This window comes from Miniopterus natalensis, chromosome 7, assembly GCF_054644295.1.
Source record: "Miniopterus natalensis isolate mMinNat1 chromosome 7, mMinNat1.hap1, whole genome shotgun sequence".
NCBI classification, from domain to species: domain Eukaryota; kingdom Metazoa; phylum Chordata; class Mammalia; order Chiroptera; family Miniopteridae; genus Miniopterus; species Miniopterus natalensis.
In genome coordinates this window covers 20,840,395-20,864,780 of record NC_142087.1, presented here as the reverse complement: position 1 = coordinate 20,864,780, position 24,386 = coordinate 20,840,395, and the positions used below count along the sequence as shown (strand labels likewise).

The 24,386-nt window shown below is 42.0% G+C and overlaps 1 protein-coding gene across 1 annotated transcript in view; it reads right to left on the bottom strand.

Annotated features, from left to right (window-relative positions):
* The window catches only part of PLCB4 (phospholipase C beta 4), a 301,590-nt gene that overhangs the window by 110,468 nt on the left and 166,736 nt on the right, over positions 1–24,386 (bottom strand). Inside the window, exon 2 of the mRNA XM_087818864.1 lies at positions 12,838–12,936. Coding sequence (XP_087674990.1) covers positions 12,838–12,921 — 84 coding nt within the window. The 5' untranslated portion in view covers positions 12,922–12,936. The remainder of the gene's footprint in view (positions 1–12,837; positions 12,937–24,386) is intronic.

The window sequence follows — 24,386 nt, the reverse complement described above, 5'->3', positions numbered from 1 at the left end:
ACAAAAACTGTTAGGTTTTAACCAAAATCTCCCCTTACCTCTGATGTCTCCCCCTAGTAATTTCCCACCCGCTGACCCCCATCTGCTCCTTGGCTATAAATTCCCTTTCCTTGTTGTGTTCAGAGTTGAGCTCAACCTCTCTCGCCTTCTGCAAAACCCCACTGCAGCAGTCATCCTGGATACGGCCTTACCATTTTTTAACAAGCGTCACAAGTAGTTCTAAGAACAACAGGAGACGTGCTTTGCAAAAGTGCTTAAAACGTGGCAAGGCTCGTCAGTCTTCTTTTTAGTAAAGCCCTTTTTTTTTTTTGAAAGTAGAGACTAAAAATGTCCTGGTTAATACATTTCTATCCTTACAGGCTGATTTTTATCAATTGTAAAGTAGAGGTATTAGTGTTCTTAGGAACATTTATTTGTTCTTAGGGGAAAATAGGGGAAAAATAAATTCTTTCCATCTTCCCTTCACTAAGAGGAGCAAACTGCGAACTCCTGAATGTAATAATGTAGTAACTATGGTCTGAAACAGATGAAGCCAACGGGCGATGAACGAGCTAAACAGATCTTTACATAGTTCTAGCTTCCGTTACTATACTTTAGAAAAATATTAAAAGCATATATATATTTTTAAATTTTTTCTACATCATACATATTTTCCAAAAAAATGTTTCTTTGTGTAGAGGAAGGAAAATTGTTCCTTGACCCTCTTAGGGTCCCTGGTTGGGTCTGAAAATTAAACTGAGGAACACAGATTAGCAAAAGCAAAGCAAACAAACATATTTAGAGTAAGTTTTACTTGACTCAGGGGCCTTCATAAGGAAATGAAGACCTAAAGAAAGAGACCTGAGTATTTTTATGAGGGGACAGTCGTAGAGGAATATGACAGCTTGAGGGGAACGAGCTAAACCGTGGGAGACATAGCAAGGACTGCTTGTTCAGACGCTTCTAGGGTCCCTTTGTCTTCACAGAGGATGCTCTTTCCTCCAGGTGGAGGGAGGGCATCTCTCACCTGAGGGTTTTGTGACCTGTTTCAGGGAAGAGGGCAGGCGAAAGGTCAGGGTGACCTTCTGGCTTCTGCCCTTTTCTGTCTCCGTCAGCTTATAATGCTCAGTCTGCCAAGGTGCCATATTTTAGGGTAGTGTGACCTGAACCCATCCTTTGGACCTGGTAGCCGCTGTGAGTCACAGTACACAGAGCGGCGATCCGTGTATGTTCTCTTTATCAGTGCATCAGTTCTGGAGACTGGCTCCCTCGATTACTACACGCTGGAGGGTTGGCCAATTCCTTAACTGATTTAACCCCCACTTCCCTCACCTTTATCATGCGGAAATGATCTCATTTAATCCTTGCAGCCACCTGAGGGTTTAAAGTGAAGACTGATGTGTAGAGCTCAGCACTGTGCCCAGCACATTAAGAATAAGAACAGTAGCTTAAAGATTTCTAGATCTAGTATGTTCAACTCCTATGGAAAAAGAAAAGTCTTTTATTGATCAGTTCTCTCCCCCTGTTATCTGTATTGCCTCTCTGGGGGAGATTAGCTATAAAGAACTTGAAATGGGTTTAATTATTTTTCCTTCTTGGGAAGCCTAAAACTCCTTACCTTGCCCTATGCCTAGAGGTTCTCAAGCTGTATCATCAGGATCACACAGGGCTCCTACTACAGGGATTGCTGAAGTCACCGCCAGAGCTCCGATTCAGCAGGGCTGGGGCGGGGGCCTGATAACTGCATTTCTAACAAGTTCTCACATCTGCTATGGCTGCTGGTCGGGACCACACTGAGCACCACTGAGGCTACTGGTACAGAATCTTTCGGCTCAGCCTGTGCCCAGACAGGTAGGTATTCAACCATTTTAAGCCCTGATTTTGCAATCTGAAAAATAAGGCTAAAAAGACCTACTTAACAACAGAGTTCCTGTGAGGCTTTAAAGAAACAATATTTTTATAGCATTTGCACAGTAACATCATTTGTACAGCACCTAGTAGTGCTCATAGTGGCAGATATTTCCACTGTAAGCACTTTATAGCACCCTCTCTGAAAACAACCAAAACTGGTAACAACAAAAATATTTCCTCATCATTTTCAGGACCAGGGAATTCACTCACATGAAGCTGGGTTTAAAGAAGTGCAATTTTATTACTCAAGAAGGGACTGCAAAGTGATTCGCTTTAAAATATGCTGCATCCTGCATTTGACTGTTCATTTGTCCACACTTGAATGAACTCTATTAATTCAATGGCTAGACCACATGCATTAGCAGAGTACATTCCCAAAGAAAATGCGCAGGCAGAATGAAGCCAGGGTGTCCTCTGGGCCTTTTCACCGTCGGCCTGAGGCCCGCAAGGCGGCACTTGGCAACCCTAATTAAAAGGATGCCCTGGTCACTGTGCTCCTGTGCCCCTGCAGCCACAGACACGGCTTGAAGGAGCTAACAGTGAGCATTTCCGTACTTATACTTCAGGTTGAAAAGAAACAATAAAAAACCAGCACTGTCATTTTAGCCAATGAATTTTAACTAAATTGTTTAGCACAGCACAGTAATATTTCAGAGACTTACACTGCTCCTTAGCTAGTTCCTTATATTTTAATTTGATTGACTCATTACCTACACACCTTCTTCCTGTTGTGTGTAGTATTGTTTTGTTCCCTCAGGCTCCTTCGGAATCTAAAGCCAGCCCAGATTTCCTTCTCTGCGGCCTAGCGGATGCGCCTCACGTCCTGCCATGAATAAGCAGTCCTCCCTGTACCCTTGAATCGCATCAGTCTAAGTATTAGAGTTTTCCACGAGACTGACTCAGACACTGTTTCATGGGTGAAATGCTTCTGTTCCTCTAAGGAGTAGAGTTGTCTCCTACCCTTGTGAGGAAATGAAGAAAAGCAAACTCAGAGAAACTTCACAGAGAGAAAAACATAAAAATGAGAAGCAAAGATCAACACACAAAAATGGAGCCTCTTAGAGAAGAAAGGCAGGAGTCACTGCTTAATGCAGCAAACACTGATATAAAGAAAGGGGGAGAAAAACGAGGGGGGCTAAACTAAAAATACAATAACACATTCGTAAGAGGAAGTGAGGAACGGAGAGTAATTACCTGAAACTGAAAGTGTCGTCATCACCAACAAAACTAGTTTGTCATTCATCTTTGTGCAACATTATTTGTCTTCTAAGCTAGGTGTGTACAAACTAAGGCCTGTAGGGCAAATCCAGTTGGCACCTGTTTTTGAAAACTTAACTGGAACACAGCCCATTCATTCATTTATGGATTGTCCACGTTCTGTGGCTGCTTTTGTGCTACAAAGATAAAGACGAGTAGTTGAGAAAGAGATGGTATAGTTCACAAAGCCTAAAGTATTTAATATCTGGTCTTTTACAGAAAAAGTATGTGGACAACTGTTGCTAAGCCTTTTCAACATGAGATGATCAATGACATAAAAAGGACCTAAGACAACTGTGGTAGATTGCAAAGAGGGCCACAGTCCTCCATCCCTTCCTGTACCTACACCTTTGCAATGTGACTTTACAGCTCCTTCCATCAAGAAGTGGAGTATAACCTGGCTGGTGTGGCTCAGCAGTTGAGTATCCACCTACGATCCAGGAGATCATGGTTCGATTCCTGGTCAGGGCACATGCCTAGGTTGCAGGCCTGATCTCCAGTAGGGGGCGTGCAGGAGGCAGCCGATCAATGATTCTCTCATCGTTGATGTCTCTCTCTCTCCCCCCCACTTCCTACTTCTCCCTGAAATCAATAAAGACATACTTTTAAAAAAAGAAGTAGAATATATGCCCTTGCTCCATGAGTCTGGGCTGGCCTTGTGACTTGCTTTGGCCTAGAGAATGCAGCAGTATTGTGGGTATGCCCAAAAGAGAATAAGTCCTACCTGCTTGCAGGGGGATCACAGACAAGCTGGGGTGGAGAGGAGACCATCCTGCTAAGTCCATCCTACGTCAGTCTACAGTCAGCCCAGCAGACACTTGAGTGCCCAGCTGAGTCCAGCCCAGGGAAATGACCCACAGAATCATGGGCTACATAAATGGTTTCTGTCTTAAGCAAGTGAAGGGGTTAGACTATGCCACCCAAAAGATGCCACTTTGGCATATGCGTTACCTGAAGCTGAAGGCAATTGAGTATCAACAGATGCAGAAAGAAGCCTTTTCAGAGCTCCCCTATCTGAGTAAAGCAAAAACTTCCATAAATCCCCTTTCCAGGGAGTTTCACAGCCACGAAGAAGCCAGAAAGTAGCACCAAAATGAATCAGCACTCTATGGTATATAGCTCATCTAACACACATTTTCATTTCTCCAGTCAAGGCACAGCTTCCTTTTCATCAAAGGCAGAGGCTCTTCTTTCTCCAGCTCACATACTCAGGGGGGCTGATGGTGATGGAGGGCGAGTCAGTAAATTCTCTGATTTGAAATCACTCTTTTAACCTTTTTGCCAGCAAAGGAGCAAATGTGCTCTAGGAATCTACGTAGCAACAGCCCAGATTATCTTGGGCTTCTGTTAATCAGCCCCTCACTGTGAGTTAAGGCAGAGAATGAAAGTTAAGAGCCATTTACCAGCAGAAACTTTAGGAGTCTGATTATTAGTGCTAAGAGTTGACTGGTAACAGCTTTTTAAGGTTTCCAATAGTGTTTGCTGAGATACTAGCTGAACATTTTATAGAAGAGACGTGGTCCCAAACGTGGTGGAATCTTTGTTCTGAAGAGGTATGCACACACACTGGGTGTCTCATACACTCCTACTGGGAGCCTCTGGCACAGACATACCGTCCCCATTTGAGGTGAGAGAGAGATGCTCTCTCAGACAGGTGAAAGGACTAGCTCAAAGTCATATTTTACAAATGTCAGGGTCAAGGCTCAAATCAGAGTCTTTGGGTTTCAAGCCAACTTACTTTCTGGAACTTTCCAAACAATACATACCATTCCTTAAATGCCTAACGCTTGGATGACAATGAGCTCTAGGCTTTGGGGGTTTGAGAGTATTTATAACATTATCAGCACTGTTGTTTTAAAGGCTGGTCAGGAAGGAACAGGCCTGAGCGTTTTTGCTAAAACCTAGTCAGTTCTACCTCTTGCAACTCTGGGTTGTTTCAGTGTTCACATCAACTAATTACGTGCCCAGGTATCTAGCCACAGCTTTTTTATTGTGTGAGGAAGAGTCACATGGCTATGATGATAAGGAAGGTAATGGAAGGCAGATGGGTGAGAAATCACATAATCCTTAAGTGAAAAAATAGTCTTCAGTCCCACCCACTTTAACATCTGCTCTTTTCTAGCACAGAGATCTTAAGAAAATTGTCCATGGAGATACAGCCAGCAAGAGGAAGGAATATGACTCTGCCTCACTTTCTTTAAATTCTTGGTGTTCCCAACCACACTCACATCTCCTGCATGCACTTGGCCACACCCCCAGAAACAGCTCTCCACAGAGCTACCAATGTAACTGTCTCCAAATGTAAATCAGATCATGTCAGTCCCTGTTGAAAAACAGCCTCCCATAATGAAAAGAAAGAAAAATCCAAGCTCCTGGTTCTGGCTCTACACCCCTGATTCTCACACTTGAGTGTGCACTGGAGTTCTCTGAAGGGCTTACTGAAACATATATTGCTGGGCCTATCCCCCCGTTTCTGAACCATCTATGAGGATCTGCATTTCTAATAAGGTTCCGAGTGGTGCTGACGAGGCTGGCGTGGGGAGCACACTTTGAGAACTGCTGCTCTACATGAAGAGGCGTCTCCTTCTCAGGCCTCTGTTCTGATCCCGGCCCACCCATGATGCCCACTCCAACCGGGGTGCCAACAGCGGCCCTGGGGGCGGAAGACTGAAAAACCAGGAAAACGCAGCCATTTGTTCATCCTCTTGGATAGTTTAGTATGTTTCTCAATTCCCTTTTTGCTTCATTTATTTTTAACTCAATCTCACATGATCTCCATTACATGCAAAATGTCTCCACGTGCAACAGAAAACACGAGGGGAAACCCCGCTGCTTCCAGGAGGGGAAGCGCAGGCGCCCGTAACTGCTTCTCCGGCCTTCTCTTCGTCTGCGTCAGCGTCGGCCCAGCTTCCCGGCCCGAAATCCCACCTGGTTCACACTCCTGACTCTCTCCGTCTACACCCCCTGGGTTAGGAAATCCTCTAACTCACTTTCATATCTGCTCTCTCCCCTATTTCCCATGTGTCTGACTGTCGGGTCCTTCAATCCCAGCTTTTCCTCCCAGACTATTTACACGGGAATCCAGGCGGCCCTGCCTTCCAGTCATCATTCAGACCTTACCCTTCCCTGCTAAGTGCCAACAGAAGAGTCCCTACAGCTTTCAGGACCTCATGCCAACGCCCTGGGCTGGAAAGTAAAGGCATTTATGGTGGGGACACTGCCCATCTCTGCAGCTTCAGCAGCTGCCCTCCGCCACCCTCCTTCTGCCCCAGCGTGACAAGCCACATCTCTCCGTTCCACACCCAGGCCCCTGCCTGAGCCACGGGTTCGCCCTCATCTTAGCTGTGCTCTGACCAGTACTGACTAATCAATCAAGACTCAGGCTCTCTGAGGCCACCCAGGTCAGTCCCTTGCACCCATTGTCCTTCCCATCTTCTCACACCTTGAGAAGCACGATCTTCCACCTTCCGCATCACACCTTGACTGTGGGGGGAAGAGTAGGGGAGGATGGCAGAGCATCTGGGGCCATACGCTGAGGGCCTGCGGTTTCAAGCTGAGACATCCACACTTAATTTGGTGTATAATAAAGTGACATCAACACGTTTTTTGGTTTGTTTTAAATGTCCGATCCTAGTAGGGATTGGAGCTTGAAGTTGGTGGGACTCACGTCAAAGCAGCCAAGAACTGAACTAATATCCAGCAGGCACATGTAATAATAGGTTCCAGAGAATAAATATTCAGAAATCGGACTCCATTTAACCTGTTTCCCTACCTCTTCCCCCACTCCCCGAATTCCAAATTTAAAATTATATTACTTTTGGTTTTGTAATTGGCAACTTTAATTGTTTAAATAATAAACACAAGCCTCCATTTCATGCCCCATCAACTATATCAACATTACCTCCCACTGAGGATACTAACCCCCTGGCCTTCCCTCTACATCTCTAGCTCTCGCATTTTCCAACATCTGTCTGCACCCTCACTTTGCATAAAGTTAGTAACTTCTTCATTCTCTTTTGTCAACAAAAATTAAATATTTTGTCTACCTTCAGGTTGAATCTGAAAGTTGAAAGGCAAATATTATTATCATGATTGTTATCATTATTAGGACTTTCTAAGTATCCTTCGCTATAAATCAGGGGTGGGGAACATCCAGAGTGTATGGCCTGCGAAATCACCGTGTCTGGCAACTGCAGGTGGGACTTGAAATTCAATAAATCTAGGAGCTTTCTTCATAGCTAATTTTTAAGTTGATAATTCTGTATGGCCCGCGAATGTTGTTATAACTATCCAAATGGCCCTTGGCAGAAAAAGGTTCCCCACCCCTGCTGTAAGTACATGGAATGTGCTACAGTTCCACTTTCTACTCTTTGAGCCCCAAATCCTGACCCCGTCGCCCTGTTGGTACAACTCAATTTAAATTATCCAAAACTTGGGAACAAGATAAGAAACTAGCTATATTATTTTTTTAACGGTACACAAGAGCACTAATGTAGAGACTCGCCCAAGAATGACTTCTTTCTATAAGAATACGCCTGTTTGGCTTACTATTTACTATTGTTTGGGCCCAGAATCTCTGAAGCTAGGTAGATAAGCGGCTGCTGTTTTTGTTCTACAGAGATGCATGTGATTTGTGTCTGGTAGAAAAGACAACCACAGAGGTTACAGCTTTCTGGCCCCATGGAGCAGTAACCAGTTTTGTGCCCACCTGAACACTTGATTCAGCTCTCCTTTCCTGACCGCGTTAAAACTTCCTCCAACGCGCTTAGAACTAACTATCATCATGCTGGTATCCTCACTGCGGAGTTAAACACATCTTTAAGTCAAAATACTTTCTCTGAGGGTTGTGTTTTTAGTTTCTTGGAAATTATATTTGAAAATTCCTCGCTTAACTGATGAGCAGCCTGGGTGCGTAGGCTGCTTGGGCCTTTTGGAGCTTCACCACGTGGCCCACCCTCAGATTTCAGACCCGCCTTGGAAACTCGGCCTGACTTTAGGTGGGCACTGATCCTGCACTTTGATGTTCCCCGGGGTTTGACAATTGCCACACTCGTTTCTGTTTTCCTGATGGCAGCTGTCTGCACCAACTGGCCCATTTATGTGCATGTGGGGAGGGGGTGGCAGGTGGGAGGAGCTAAAGACCAGGTATCTACCAGAAAAAGGCACATCGGGGCAGCTTGCCTCAGATGCATTAAAGTCCCATGGGTGAGAAAAAGGGGTGGCCCACGCTGGGATCTGTGATGTGGGGAGGGTGGAGCCAATGGTGGCCAAGGTGAGTCATCTATACGATATTTAAATTTCTGGTCCAGCTGTCACTGAGAACTGACTGATGAAATTGTAGGTTCCAACTAAGTGAACTAAAAGTGTTTCTTTTTGTTGGGAAAGGAGTATGGTATTTAAAAATCTGGTTGTATAGTACTTTGAGCTGATTGTCTAGAACTGTGCTGTCCAGTAATGTAGCCACAGCCACAGGAAGCTCTGTAAGTTTTAATTAAAATTAAACAAAATTAAGAACTCAGTGCCTCAGTCCGACTAGAGCATCTCAAGTGCCGAATGGCCACCGGTGGTCATGGGCAGCATCCACACAGGCCACACCCCTCACTGCTGAGTTCTCCCGGTGATCACTTTTCTTTGGAACGACGGCATTCTTAAATATAAAGTTCTTTCGAAATCTTGCCTGTTTTCGGTACATACTTTGCCCTTCAAGATTATGCAAAAGGGAAGGAGATCTCAGGAGTCTGGATGGGAGAATTTGAGGTGAAAAGGGAGCCAAACTGCTCAGGATAACAAGGGACTAGAATTTTCCATTTTTCTCTTTTGGCTTGAAAGGGAGATTTTTTATTTATTTTTTAATATTTGAGAAGAGTCATATGGAAAAGAGGAATAGGGTAAAGTGGAAAAGGACTGTGAGGGAGAGATTAAAACAGAAAAGAAAGGTACACACATTTTGGTGGGAAAGTGGGGCAAAGCCGACACATAATGAGACACCCTTTGGCAGGGCTGACTGATGAAATTCATTCAGTGGGATCTCAGGTATTTAATCTCAGATATTTAATCTGAATGTGTCCTGGTGTAGGCTGCAGTTCTCTGCTACCACCCAATGTCCTTGTTCCTGGGGCTTGATGGTCTAATGGGTTTAGGAAGAGAGGTAAGAAGGCGCTGTGGATAAGGCTAACCCCTGTGAGCACCCAGGCCTTCTGGGGAAGACGGCGAGGGTCCTGACAGCCAGGGGCTGGGGTCTTCAGTCCTTTAACATGGATGTGAAAGGAAAGTCAGGAGACCAGATGAGTTAGAGGCATTTGGGTTGCATGTGTTCTAAAAAGCACTGCTGTTTCTGTCTTCGGCAGTAAAAAAAAAAAATCTCTATTTAAAAGATTTTATAACAAGCATCGCTTAGAAGCAAAATGTCTTTTGCACCTAAGTAACTTCTAAGCCAAGTTATATTAAAAAAACAGATTTAGAAGTGGCATGGGAGTACAAACAGAGGCTATAATGCAGGCTAGATTTTGCACTTTCTGAAATTTTGGGCTACTTCCCCCAAATCCTTCAGTAATGCAGAAATAGTAAAATAAAGCTTGAACACAGTTGCACTCATTACATTTCTTGACAAGATAATATATAATTTTTAAACCGTGGCTAGTATTTTTTTTTTTTTCTGACTTAGCCAGAGCTCATCCACTTCCCTGCTTTCTTTAAACGAACCAGTGGAACCTAATTTAATATTTACTTGATCCTTCAGGCCATCCTGAGAGTTGCCACATGGTGCTAAAGGCACTTATGTCACTTCACATGGGGTCCCTTTGCTATGACACTTTGGGAACACATTTGGGTTGTATTTTCTCGAATTCTTGTTCCTCCTATTTGCTGTCAGCTATCATTTCACACTGCTGTTCATGTACAAATGGAAAAAACAAACCTCTGCTTATATGCGGTTGCCATGAATATTTTAATGGCTGTGGCTCCAAAAAACTGGATCTTCTAGGACTGGGAAATAATTTAAAATATTGGCTAGAGTCCACTTGAAATACTATTTGGCTTTCTGGTTTGATATGTTGTTTAAAGAGACATACTTTATGAAATTCTTTTTTTTTTTTTTTTTTGCTTAAAATCCTAGTAAACCAGCACTTCAGAAAGTTGAAAGCTTAGCTAGATGTATTTAATACTTGTTCACGATGTCTTTCCTCCTAGTTTTACCTCATTTTCAGAGGAACCTGGAGAAAAAGTAAATGTCTTTAGAAACACAAGTAATCAGTATTTTCTAAATGTGAGCGAGCCACAATGATTAATAAAGAAAATCATCATGAGAAATAAAAAATGATTCCATTTTGATGAACTTCCAATTCATCAAATCACATTTTACTTTATTTATCAAAAAAGCACATTTTCCTCTAATATGTTTCTGCTCATATGACAGTACTACAGATGCTCAAGCAATGATTTAATTTAATGACTTCACAATGACCTTCTCTGAGCAACTGGAAGCCATGTAGTATTTTCTAAGTACCCTATAGTTTTGCAGAGCCTGGGAAACTGCCTTAGAAACTGCCAACCTTTTGGGGCACTCTAGCAGATTCAGGGAGTGACGTCTCTCACCAGCTCATAATGAAGGGCAATGGCCATCATCTTGGTGACACAGGTACCCGACCTAGACCCAGCTTACTTGAGAGAAAATTTAGAAATACACCTAAACTAGTCCTTGGCCCTCTTTGCCAAGCTGTATAAAGTGGATAAAAGCAGTCAACTACAATAATTTCAAAGATAAAAATCTCATATGGTTCACCCTAATATTTTGAATCTGTTGAAGTACAGATCCCCACACAGGTCTCAAGTATTATCAAGTCCTCTCACCATTTCAATGATCAAGAAGAACAAATAAACAACAACTTAACCAGACTGAGTTGGAATCAACTGTATCTAAAGTCCCTTTTGATACTAGACATCTACAGTGAATTTAGCAGTTGAAGGCATTCTGCTAGTACCTGGACAGAGATAAGTAAAATATGGTCTTTGACCTCAAGAAAATCAGAGTATAGTAGGAGAGACAAAAACATTAAATAAAGGTGACTGAAGTGTAATATGTGCAAGGGGATGTTAGTAGTGGCACAAAGGAGTTATCAATTCTTATTGAATGCATCAAGAAAGATATCAAAGAGGTGGGGAATTCTCATCTGGGTTCTGAAGGATGAGTAGGAGTTCACCAGTATAACAAAGAGGAACAAGTCTATTTCAGAACGAGAGGGCAGCATACATAAAACATGTAATAGAATAGTTTACTGGTAGAATTGTAATTGGACTTTATGGCTAAAGCAGAGAATATGTGTAGGAAGTTTGTAGGAAATGAAGTTGTAGAAACAGGCCTGAGCCAAATTATGGAAAGCCTTGTATTTCATTCTGATCAGTTTCCTTTATCCTACAATAGGGAGTTATGATATATATTTGCAAAAGTTTACACTATGATCATAACTATGAAAGGGGAAAAAAGGAAAAAGACTAAAGGAAAACTGCCAAAGAATTAATGTGGTTGTGTCCACACAGAATATTATTTTCTGTTTCTTCTTATAGCAGAATACAATTAGCTATCCTTTCTGAGAAGCAGTAAAGTTTCAGTCGTATCAACAGCTGTCCCTTCAATACTTTAATTCAATATAAGAAATAGCAACGACAGTGGGGCCCATCCTTTGCCTTGCTCAATTTTGTTTACTTAAAAAGCAACTTTGGTGTAAATCTAGAGAGTATTATGAAACACATTTTGGAAAAAACAAGTCAAGAAGTACTTAGTCACATCGGCTCCCAGACATAATGCAAGGCCTGACAATCTGAACCTCAGGGTTCATTCATACAGAACAGTTAGACTTCAGCTTTGCATGTCTCTGCTTCTCTCACGTATTGTTCCTGCAAGGTGGCAATATAACTTTCCATTGATTTTGAATGGAACCAACTCTGACTCTAAATGGAGTCTTAATGCGTTTTACATTTCACTTTGCCTTAGAGGTGACACAGTTTCACCACAGACCCCTATCCAATTCACCTCAAATTCAAGTACAATCTAAGAAAAACAAGGCATTTACAATGCTCATGAGGCTTCAACCCACCTCCTCAACCTTCTGAACAGATTGTTGGTTCCCAAGCCCCTGCTCTATAAAAAGCCTGGAGCCACCTGCCATCTTGCAGAAACAATAAGTGACAGAAGCAGAGGCATGCAAAGCTTAGGTCAAACTGTTCTGTATGAATGAAACCTGCAAAGCAAATGACTAGCGCAAGGTCCAATCACTGTCGCATTTATAACATAGAAAGTTTTATGCAGAAAGCCTGCCCAAAGCACTTCATTAAGCGAAGACTGTTACTACATGAAACCCATCTGTGAAATGAAGATAATAACAGCAACAACCCTGTAAGGGTGTTGTGAGGAATTAAACATACACATAAAATGCTTTAGAAGACAGTCTGGCACACAGTGAGCTCTCAATAATTTATAGCATCATTATCAACACATCTGGCACATGGTAAGTGCTCAATAAATACAGTATCATTATCATTATTATATCTCCTAAGCTGCCTCATTCCAACTATTCCAACTTATAAATCTCAAAGATGTTCTTACTCTGTCAGAGACTATTTACTGAATACTGTAATTAAAATGCAATAATTATAAGAATGTTTTGAGAGAAAGGATTAGTAACACCTCTTTACCTCTTCATATCTGTCAAAAACTGCTCCTTCTTGCAAAAAGGAAGGAACTTCCTTCTGCCAGTTAAATTCATAAGGTTTGGCCATGATTATATTCAAGACCTATAAAAAACAAACACAAAAAAAAAACTCATTAGTACACAAATTTAAAAACAAGTGAAGGTCAAAGGTTAATTACTTTATATTTATGTGTTTGCAAAGCTTTTCTACATACACACGGAACAAGTGCATAAATTGTCTTATTTCTTTCTTCCCCATATCTGACCCAAATTTCTCTTCTCTTCATCTCTAAACCTGGAGAAATAATACCATTAAGAAATAACAGAGGTAGTCATTTGGGAAGCTTCCCCTTTCTCTTCAGATCATATCAAATAAGATCATATTATGAAGATGGCAGCAGATAAGAGAAAGAAACCACACACCTGAACCTATACAAAGGAGGGGCTGCTGCAAAGCCTACGCTAGAGCCCAAAGGTGCCTGAATGGGCAGGAGGCGTCCACGGGGGCATGGAGTGCAGGTCAGGGGGAGGGGTTGCAACTTTTTACTGCCCTTGGTAAAGCCTCTCTCACTTCTTCCTCACTTGGGCCACTCAGGAAACAACAGGATGCCTGCTGTCTAGCAAAGGTTGAGATGACTTTGATAGAGAGCCCAGGTATTGTTCAGGGTGGCTGCCTGCACCTAGAAAAGCTGGGGGTCCCTTTTACCCACCACTCTCAGCACCATGCACTGTGGTGCATGTTCAACAGTTGCATGCACAACATTTTAAATGACAAGGTGAGCACCCACCAAGAATCACCCGGTACTTAAGCAATGCCAAGAACACAGGAGCTACACACCAAGCACAGTAAGCAGAAGAACTCACACCCAAGGAAACAGCAGGACAAGTAGCTTTGGATATCTTAAGTATGGCTTAAGATATCCTCCGAGGGAGGAGAGAGTGCATTCTGTTCCCAAAACATAATGAACTACAAATTCTAGAAATTAAAAATAAAATACTGTTGAAATCAAACTTTTAAGAGTTATAGTTTTTTTAAATTTAAAGAATTCTTTAAAAGGTAAAGAATTTTAAAGAATTATAAAGAATATTAAAATATGAATTATAAAGAGAACTCAGATGGAGTTGAGTCAAGGAAGTCTCAGAGAAAACAACACAAAGGAAATAGAAAGCATGGCTGAGAGGTGCGGAGAAATGGGAAATGGAAACAGAAGGTTAGACAACCAGGTACCTCTACTTCTACCTCTGCCTCGACCACCTCGACCACCTCTACCTACCTCTACCTATCTCTATCTTTCCTTCATTCCCTTGTTGTACCCCCAGCCACTCCTTACACACAGAACAATCTAAACTCTCATCATGATCAGGCCATAGAGAAAATCTCAGCATTTTTCAAGAGGCAGAAATTATGATCACCATACTTATTGACCAAAACTAGGCCAACTTATAAATTAATGACGGAAAGTGCAGAAAATCTGTATACATAGGAAAAAACATCAACTTATACACATGTCTAAATAATTCTTGAGTTTTGCAGACAAGTCAAAGCAGCAATTACAAATATCTTAGAAACAAATGGTGGGAACGTTATACATCAAAACCTAGACATGTAACATGAAGCCAAAAAATAGTCAAAGAGCGATCACTACAAATGAATTGTAATCTGAACACTTACATAGTAAATAAAAGGGCACGTGTTGGGAGAGAGAGAGAGATGGAGGAAAGTACAGAGAGGAAAAGGTGAGAGCTGTAAAAGAATATCAGGCATAACTTTAATCAAAATATTTGAAAATCTAAATAACGTGGCAGGTTTTCAAAGTTAAAAATGAACTGGCTCACAAAATGAGCAGAATACTTCAACAGACCAAAGACCTAGGGAGCAATTGACGAAATAATAAAGATTAGGCCCATATGGTTTTACAGGTGAGTTTAACAAATCTTCAAGGAAAAGGTAAATCCTGTGCACCTACATTTTTCCAGGACATTAAAAAAAGTAAAGCTACTACCCAACTCAGTTCCCAAGTCCCATGATCAGATCCTGACAATGACATCCTAAGGGGGTTAATAAGAAACCAACCAGCCTTAGAGCTCAGTACCACTTACAGAGAAAAAATTCTACCTAAGATATAGATCTATTCCAGAAAGTTATTAAAATAATAACTTGAAATACTTCATTGAAAATAAAGCAATGCCATTCACTCCCTAAAGAGATAAAGGGGAAAAGTCCAGTATATGCATATCCTGGCACACGTTACAAGGTGAGGTGCACCTGATGTGAAAGATCTTTAACACACACCATTAAGGGAAACCAGGAAGCCACAGAATGATATGAAACATGAACAGTGCGATACCATTTACCTTTTAAATACACAGCTACGGAATGCTACACACAGTGTAATACGGTTTATGTAAATACACACAACATACACCTACATATTTCTCTGGGTACATCCATGTTTAGCTAAATTACTTAAAACTCTGGAAAGAACCTTCCACATTTATGGTCCTGCTTATGTCTGGGGAGGAAATAAGGACTGGGGCTGAAAACCAAGGTATCTTTAGTGCTATCTCTGTGCTGGACATTTTTATTATGGGAATAGATTCCTGAGTTATGTGTACTTGTGTAAATAAAAAATGCAAATTTCTAAAAGAAAAAAAGTTAAAATCATACAGATAGGTGGATGCATTATTTAAAGCAGATGAAGAATCTGGGAGGTCATGTTTCAGGGCAGCTTTCTCACAACGGCGCCCTTGCTGTAAGGGGGGGATTTCCCCATCACTCATCCCCGACCAAGCTAGAGGCTGGGGAAAGCGTGGAGGGTCTTCCAACCGGGCAGCTGAGGTGGGAAGCAGCCCCCATTAATCAGCACCAAGGCCCCCCAGGTAAAGCCAAGAAGATGAGCTGGGATGCGGAGAGTGGAGGAAGCAGCGGTGCTTTACCCCAGGCCGCCCATGTGTAGGTTGGTCCATGTCTCTGTCTCCTATAATGACTGTACCAGGGTCTCTCTCTTTCTACCCTCTGTCTCTCTGTTCCTCTCAATTTGTCTTTCTCTGTGTCTTTCCATTTCATTTCTCAGTGTCTGACACACACACACACACACACACACACACACACACACACACACACACACACAGCCTTTTCACCCAAGGCAGCTTAGGAGCAAGTTTCTAGTGTAATGATGTACATTCACGCCTTCCATGCCATGAAACAGATCTGCAGACTCCCCCAGATAAAAAGAGGTCTGCAGGCTCCCTCCAGCTGCCATGGATATGTTTTTCAGAATTAACCAACTACAAGGACTCAAGTGTGAACATGAGACCAGATGAAAAAGACATTACAGTGTCCTCCCTGGTCGATCAGACTATGGAAAAGAGTGGGCAAAACACCTCTCTTCTGCAGACCTTGATGTGTTCTCACTGCTGCCAACTACGCCTTTCGATATTTCCCTTTGGTTTTATTTAAAAGGGGACAGTGAACAACAAGAGACTTCTGCCATAAAAAAGGTGGTATCAAAAACGAAAACGAAGAGAAAGCTTATGTCAACTTGCATCATCTTTTGCTGGCTTAACTCTGGTTTCCCCAGGATCCTTTCAGTGAAAGAACACACATCAATCCTCAGTACACGATGTTTCTCAGACTTCACTACGATCCTCACTGCTGAAATGGGCCTCTCTTCCTTGGGTACCCATTTCGTCGTAATGGTCTCATCCTGTGAAGGAGTTGGTGGGGGCTAACAGAAAAAGGAGGGTAATCTGACCTTAGTCTCTAAAGACATCTGCCGTGGAGGCAGGAGCTCTTTGTATGGCTTACTTCCTCAGAGCTTTTGGGGTTCTGAACAAGGTAAGAGGCATTTTTGCAAAATGACATTGGAGTATCCTGCATTCTTCCAGTTATACACTGGGAGCTGTTCCTCGCAGTGTCTCTGAAATACGTCCTATGGCCTGCCGTCAGGGGCAGCGGCTGGGTTATTTTACATAGACCTACAGACTAGAAACAACTATGACCTACAGACTAGAAAAGGCTGACGCAGCCAATCATGTTTAACAGCAGTCTGATCCAGGTAATTGATTTTAAAATGGGAACAAATGAAGGTACATGTTGTAGCTCAACTGACTCTAGAGAAAGTTAAAAGGACAGTTACTTCTTTTAAAAGGCATGGAGGGGGGAACTGATCCCTCTATGAGGACATAATTTTGCAATTATCTCAAAGCCCCACCACCCACAGCTAACTAATAAAAAAGTGCTATTACTGGGCCATGCCAAAGGTTCCTCTTCTCAAATTCTCTGGCTTGCCTTCCAAGGCCTCACTTACAAGATACTTCAAGGTTCAACTGCCTCCTCCACCTCCTAGAAAAACACCACCTCACCATATACAGCCCACAGGAAAGGGCCTTCCTTCTTCAGAAACATGCAAGTACAGGAGGATTTACACAAAGAAGGGACATATAATTCGGCACCTTTTCCAGAGTAAACACCTTGAGCAGCTGCTGGAAGGAGGCCAGTGCACATTTCAATAGTCTTACTGTTTTTAAATTCTTATGCAACTGGAATGGATTAGCTATTGCACTGGCTGTAGAGGGTAAAGTCCTGGACTGTGGAGCTTGGCAAGGAGGGGACGGGAGAGGAGAGGAGTTCTAGGAGGCTTTGTTTCACAGCACTGGCAAAATGCTCCTTCTAGAAAAGTTGACAAGAAACTGAAGAGTTAGTAGGGGGGTGACAAGGGAGTTCAGGCAGGCTGTGGGGAACCAAATATTGAAGTAGAACATGCACATCCATAAAGACGGCCTTCCATGTATTCATCCACTCATCCATTCAGTTGGCATGAACTAAGGAAGAGCAGCTCTTTGTTTGTTGGCCAGCTCTGCCATGTACCTTTAAATCTGCTGGGTAGTCTCTAACATTTACCACACCACCTATCCCAGATATGCTGGTTCAATTACTGAGTCAACTCTCCCTCCATAGGCCAGTCGGTTCAATCTGTGGCAAAGAATGTTGTGTTTCTGGACATATGCTTCATATTTTGGTAGAGAACTGACAGAGGGAAGTTCATGAAGTCAGGTGTATTCAAGGTCCTGAGTAAGACAGATTGAGTAACGGCCCCCAGAAGATACCCATATCTGGATCTCTGAAATATCTGTGTTACCTTTATGCCAAAAAAGAAATTTGGAAATGTGATTAAGTTAAGGGTCTTGAGATGGGGAGATTATCCTGAATCATCCTAATGAACCCTAAATATAATCATAAGTGTCCTTTAAAAAGGGAGACAAAGGGAAATTTGACACAGACAGAAGAGAAAGAGGCAATGTGACCACTGAGGCAGAGACTGGAGTGGTGCAGCCACAAGTTGAGGAGTTTTGGCAGCCACCAGAAACTGGAAGAGGCAAAGACTGGATTCTCCCCTCTAGCTCGAGGGAGCATGACCCTGCAGACACCTTGATTTCAGAGCTCTGGTCTCTAGAACTGCGAGCAAATAAATTTCTGTTGTTTTCAGCCACTACTTTGTGGCATTTTTTTACAGCAGCCCAGGGAAACAAATACATTGGGCCTATTGAAGGTGGACATCTCCCTAAAAGGCCTAGCAAATTGCCATATCAATCTGAAAAGCAGTAGGCACAGCTCTGCCTTGAACGGATGGGCATTCAACATACATTTGTTCAACTTAATCAAAGACAAACAGAAAGAAAAGTACAGAATAGAATGTCATCTAGAAATGAATTCAGATACCTCCTGTCCTTCTATTCCAATGCCCCTTTGAAGAGTAAAGATATTTCTACAGTATATCATTCCCCAGGATCCAGATGTCTTTTAACAATTTTGAGCCTCAGCAATGAATACAAACTTTAAATAAACTTTGCAGCTTCCCCCAAGCCAGCCAAGGCATTTCTCCACTTTTTATTTCTATTTGTAAAGAAATGAGTTTGTTTGAAAAGGCATTTGCTTCCACTTGATAGCATATAACATTCAAGTAATAAATTTATAAACTTCCTTAAGAGTAACTTATCTTTTACTTTCAACCTCATGACAAAAACAGTTGCATAAAGAATTAACCCCCCCTCCCCCATTCAACCATACAAATCCTGTTAAACCAAATAACCAGGGACTTCACATGACCCCATGATGAGAACAATCGAGGCTGTTTTCCAGAACTCGGTGTTGAGATAAAATTTCCACTGACAAAAAGTCAATTAGTTGCCTCTGTCAAGCAGATTTCAGTGTCTTGCTCTTCAATCTTTAAGTAAGATAGCCTTATATTTCTAAAAACAGATGGACAGCTAGATCAGATCATCCAGAGCTTTTAAATAAATGGCTTTACTTCAAGCAAAAATCTAATTTGACACTGATCTATTACACCATTAATGACAGTTCTTCCCTTTTGCTAAAAATACCTCCATTTTCAACAAGCCGTTAAATAATCTTTTCAAAAAATATATAAAAGGTTCAAAATGAAGAAAATGATAACAGGCAATGCTATTAAGGGGGGGGGGGTCAAGGGCATTCTTGTATAGTTTGGTAGAAAAGAATTCTGCAATATGTTTCTATAGCCTTGCAATGTCCACACTTTTTGAACTAGTTATTCTACTAGTAGGATTTATCCTAAGTTAATGCACAGAAAATCTATGTATTACAAAGACACTCACCACTGTGCTATTTATGGCAGAAAAAGATTGTCCTAATATGAGCATCACTAAGCAATTAGTTAAATATACTATAGTACTTAAATATTCTGTGCCCATTAAAAATAATGCTTTCAATGAATAGTTATTTGTTGACAAAGAGCAAATTTAGAAGAGTTTCTAAATATATTCACAACTTTTGTCAAGCAATACAAATGCTCGGAACATATTATGAAGTAAGTAAAAAATTATATGCAAGAATGACCCCAATTTTTATGTTATATACACATTTCTTATACACACACGTGAGCACGCACACACACACATATTTTTTGACAAGGTGAAAAGACAAGCAAAACATATACCAAAATATAAGTAGTTAATTACATCTCGGTAACAGAATTTTAGGTGATTTTTATTTTCTTTAATTTTTATATTCAAGAAAAATTTCTCTAAAGAGAAGGTGACATTAAAAATCATATTTTATTTTTCTTGATATAAATCAATTTTTAAATACTGTCCATTTTTCCACCATAGTTCCTGCCAAGAACAAACAGCAGGGAGAAACTAATAAAGCTGTAAAATGTTCTTTTTCTTTCAAGATCTAAAATCTTGACTGTACCTCGGGAGCCTTACCACACACCAGTTAAGACTGATTCTCAGGAAGGAGTTACTTAGTAATACTGACTAAAACTTTGGTATTAACCCTGAAACGTCTCCTATACTTCCGCTTGGGAATAAAACAGATTTAGGCGGTGCTGGATTCCATTTCTTAGGAGTTCTGAAATTACAAAAAAACCTAAGGCCTTTGCCATGACAAATCCATTAAACTCATCCTAAATATGTAAGTACATTTATTTATCAATAAAGCACTTCTTGATTTAAAATAATTTCCTGGAGTTTAAAAAACACACGAACAGAACAGGAATAAAATAAAAGCAGCAAACATCTAGTCTTTGTCTCTCTCTGTCTCAATAGTCATCATAATCAGGAGGCAAACGTAACTTAAAACTACAAAATTACAAAATAGACGAGTGACATGATTGAAGTGAACTGCTGCTATAAATTTATTAGGTGGTACTTATGATCATTTAGAGGCTCAATGATATTTGAATTTTACACATCATGCAAAAGATGCTTGGTTTTGTGGGATATTTAGGACAGTTTAATTTGACTGTAATGAATAACTCTGCACATAGAATTCAGTCTTAATGACCAATTTTCAAAGAAATTAGAACCCGATGAGGTATACGGTTTCCCAAGGAAAGAACTGATTTGTTTCAAAAGGTTGTTTGCATGCTGTTTGTTTGCCTTGGAAATGGCACCTAAGTTTATACGCCAGCTCTCCAACATCCTTCTGAACACATCAAGTGGCTGAAATTGTATTAAAAGTAGTTGTCAACAGCCCTGGCTGGGTGGCTCAGTTGGTTGGAGCACTGTCCCCAAAAGGTCGTTTGTTCCATCCCCCGTCAGGGCGAGTGCAGGAGGCAACCCATCAATGTTCCTGTCTCTCTCTTCCTCTCTCTCTCAATTCAATAAACATACCCTCAGGTGAGGTTAAAAAACAAAGTAGTTGTCTGTGACTGGGGTTTTCTGACCTGATAATGCCTCGCTACTGACCTCTTCCCTGGTTACAGTCCCCCTGAAGGGCTCACACGGACGCCCAGGTTTAGGGAGCCACACAGGCAGGCAGAGGTTGAGAGCTGCAGGGGCCTGTCTCCCTCCATATGAAGTCTTCTGAGGTGTCTCACTCCTAAACGTTAAGTAAGTCCCTGGGCTTAATAGTATTTTGATCTTTTACGAATAGAAGAAACATGTGCATGTTAATGACTTTTAGAGTAGTGGATTAGACAGGACTGCTAAAAAGAACTTTGTGTGTGATCAAACACTAGATAAATCAACCTTTAGAATATGAAAATATATAGTGTGTGTGGTAGAAACCTGGAGAAAGGAATATATAATTTAACTGGGTTTTCTCTGGCTTCATGTAATAATAAACCTGTGTCAGTAAGCTTCATTTTACATATTATAAAAATTCTGCAAAGTAAAGGCATCTTGTTTCTCTTATGCCTCTGAAATAGAGTACTTCTGTTTTCACTGATGGAGGGGGCCCAGCAAATAGCAGAAGGTATTTTACTACTACTGAGCATGTAAGACAAACCGAGTTAAGTTCAACAGCCCTGAGAAATACAACAGTCCCAGGAAATAAGACAATTAGGGAAACCTGGGGTAATTATCAACAAAGGAGTGGAATTTTTTCTTTCTGTCAAAAGTAGAAGAATTTGCCACTGTCTTCAAGACCAGAACTTGCAGACTATATGGGGAATGTGTCCAGTATAACATGCACAGAAACAACTTCTCTCTGAGTGGTAGTATTAGTCCTACACAAGAACGTATGGGAGAGGTCAGTCCTTCTCACTCCCACAATAAGGGTTCTGATAAGGTCTGGGGAATGGAAAACAAAAAGGCAACATTACAGATTGAGTACGTACTGTTTTCAGTGGAGTCATAAATAGATCAGACAAATAACTGTCCCTCTTGGACCCTGTTTCATGGTGTTCTTAATTGTGAGGCTAAGACAGAAGTCTGTGGTGTCCCTGGAGAGCCCAGAGGTCCCAGGGTGGGGACTATGAGAATGGGGGCTTGGGTTGACCTCTCCCTCAGCCTTGCTTCTTTACTGGGACACCCTTTGAGCTACCGATGGTAAAATCTGGATAGTCAACGTGGGGATTCAAGCCAGGAGCACAGGGGAAAGACTAGAGAATATACAGGCCCCATGGGCTTGCCTTAGATGAGTAGTTTTCAAAGTGTGGTATCCACACAGTGAACATCATCTGCGAACCTACTAGAAATGCAAAATCCCAGGCCCCATCCAGATCTCTGAATCAGAAAATCTGGGGTGGGGCCCAGGGACCTATGGTATATCCAGGTGGCCAAGTGATTCTAAAGACTGGAAAAAACTGCCTTGGATCCAGCCTTCATCAAAAGTAAAAAAGCAAAACAAAACAAAATAGAGAAAGAAGGGGAAAGGGCCTTCTGATCTTCAGCTGAAGCCCAGGCCAGCTCACCAGGGAAGGAGGATGGCTAGTTATTTGGGACTAAACCTCAGGTAGGTAATAAAGACAGCCCATCTGTCTAGAATTAGCACTTCTCTCCGGGATGGAAAATCAAGGATATGGAGGTTTTGGGTCCTGGAACTTGCTTTCCAACCAAGAATAAGAGTAGACACTGAGGACCTAAGGAAATGGTAATTTCCTCAACCATTTCTTTCCAGCCCTACCCTGAAGGGTTAAGTCTGAAGAAACCAGTTAAGGGTAACAGGCGGCTTGAAGAAAGCAAATGAAGGGTGACATAACCAAACACTCAGTCTGTTTAATCTATAATGTAGATATTGGAGTCACCTAACAAGGAACTTTAAGCACTTCTTCCTTTTAAACCAAACCTTTATGATCCCTGATAACTATAAGCCATGCATGCTAACATTTCTCCTAAGAATTCCGAAAGAGGAGATTAGGTAAATAAAGGTTCAATCAACAAACTTAGTCTTTAAGGAGCTGCCATTTACAAAAGAGCCGAGGAAAAAGATCATGTTAAACAAAACATGAAGAGTCTAGGAGACACATGTCCTTGGCTACACTGGAAAGCAGCAGCATCTCAAAAGACACTAGAAAAGCATCACAGCCCGGCTGGCGTGGCTCAGCGGTTGAGCATCAACCTGTGATCCAGGGGATCGAGGTTCGATTCCCGGTCAGGGCACATGCCCGGGTTGTGGGCTCGATCCCCAGCAGGGGGTGAGCAGGAGGCAGCCGATCAATGACTCTCTCTCATAATTGATGATTCTCTTTCTCTGTCCCCCTTCCTCTCTCTGAAATAAAAAAAACAAAACAAACACATCACATTCTTCTCTCTGGATTTGTCAGACTTGACTCATCGCCCCAAATAACACTCAGCATTTTACACATTTCTCTTTCCTTATTCCTGAGCCTCTCTTTTAAACTTGGATAGTTCTGGTTGTCCTGTGGGTATCAGCAAGAGAAACTGGGTAGGTACTGCTCCTGTATTTTCACTGGAGCATCCTGTCCTTCCTCCTTGTAGAGCCCACCATGCTACATTGTGAACAGCTGCTTATCTGTATCTCCACTCCAGGGGGAACTCTGAGAAGGCCAGCCTTGTTGGCTATTATAGTGTCCACCATACAGTGCACACTCAGTAAACAATGAACGAATGACAGAATGAATGAATGAATGAATGAATGAATGAATGAATGAATGAATGAATATCTTTTTGTGTGGAGGAGCTCTCAACCAAGAATAGAAACAATCAAGGCAAAGGACAATAAATGCTTCCCCAGTTACCCAAATGCACACGCGGGTACCCTTTGTGTGTGTACCTGCTCTCCCCTCGAGGGTATTGAAATGCTGTTCCTTGTCTCTTGTTCCCAACACAAACCCTGCTGCCCCTGGTGCCTGGCTGGAACCCAGCCTATAAAACAAGCTCCCACTCTTCACTGGGCTCTGCAGCCTGGTGGGGCGCACCCCCCTCTGCTATGCCCAGCCCTTAGCCCAGACCTCTGACCACTGATTCCCTTTCAGAACTGCTCAGATTGGCACCTGGGTCCTGAGGTGGGGGCCAGCCCCTGACCATGTCCTCATGGGGTATGTGGTTTTCTTATCCACAGAGACAGCCTCTGTAGAAGAGACTCCCGGGGCTGTCCATAGGGGCCTCCTCTTTTCTAAGCTCAGTCTTCCATACCTTGCCCTTCCTTTGCCCTTGAACTGGCTCTCCCACAATTAGGCAAAATATCACCAACGCGAATCATAAAATGCCAAGAGAGAATGCTCTCTTTAGAGGCCTGATTTTGTTTTAATTATACGAGTATTTCAAAGGAAAGCTTTTTATTTTATCTTTGCTTGAATAATCTATCTGATGTTGCCTCAGGCG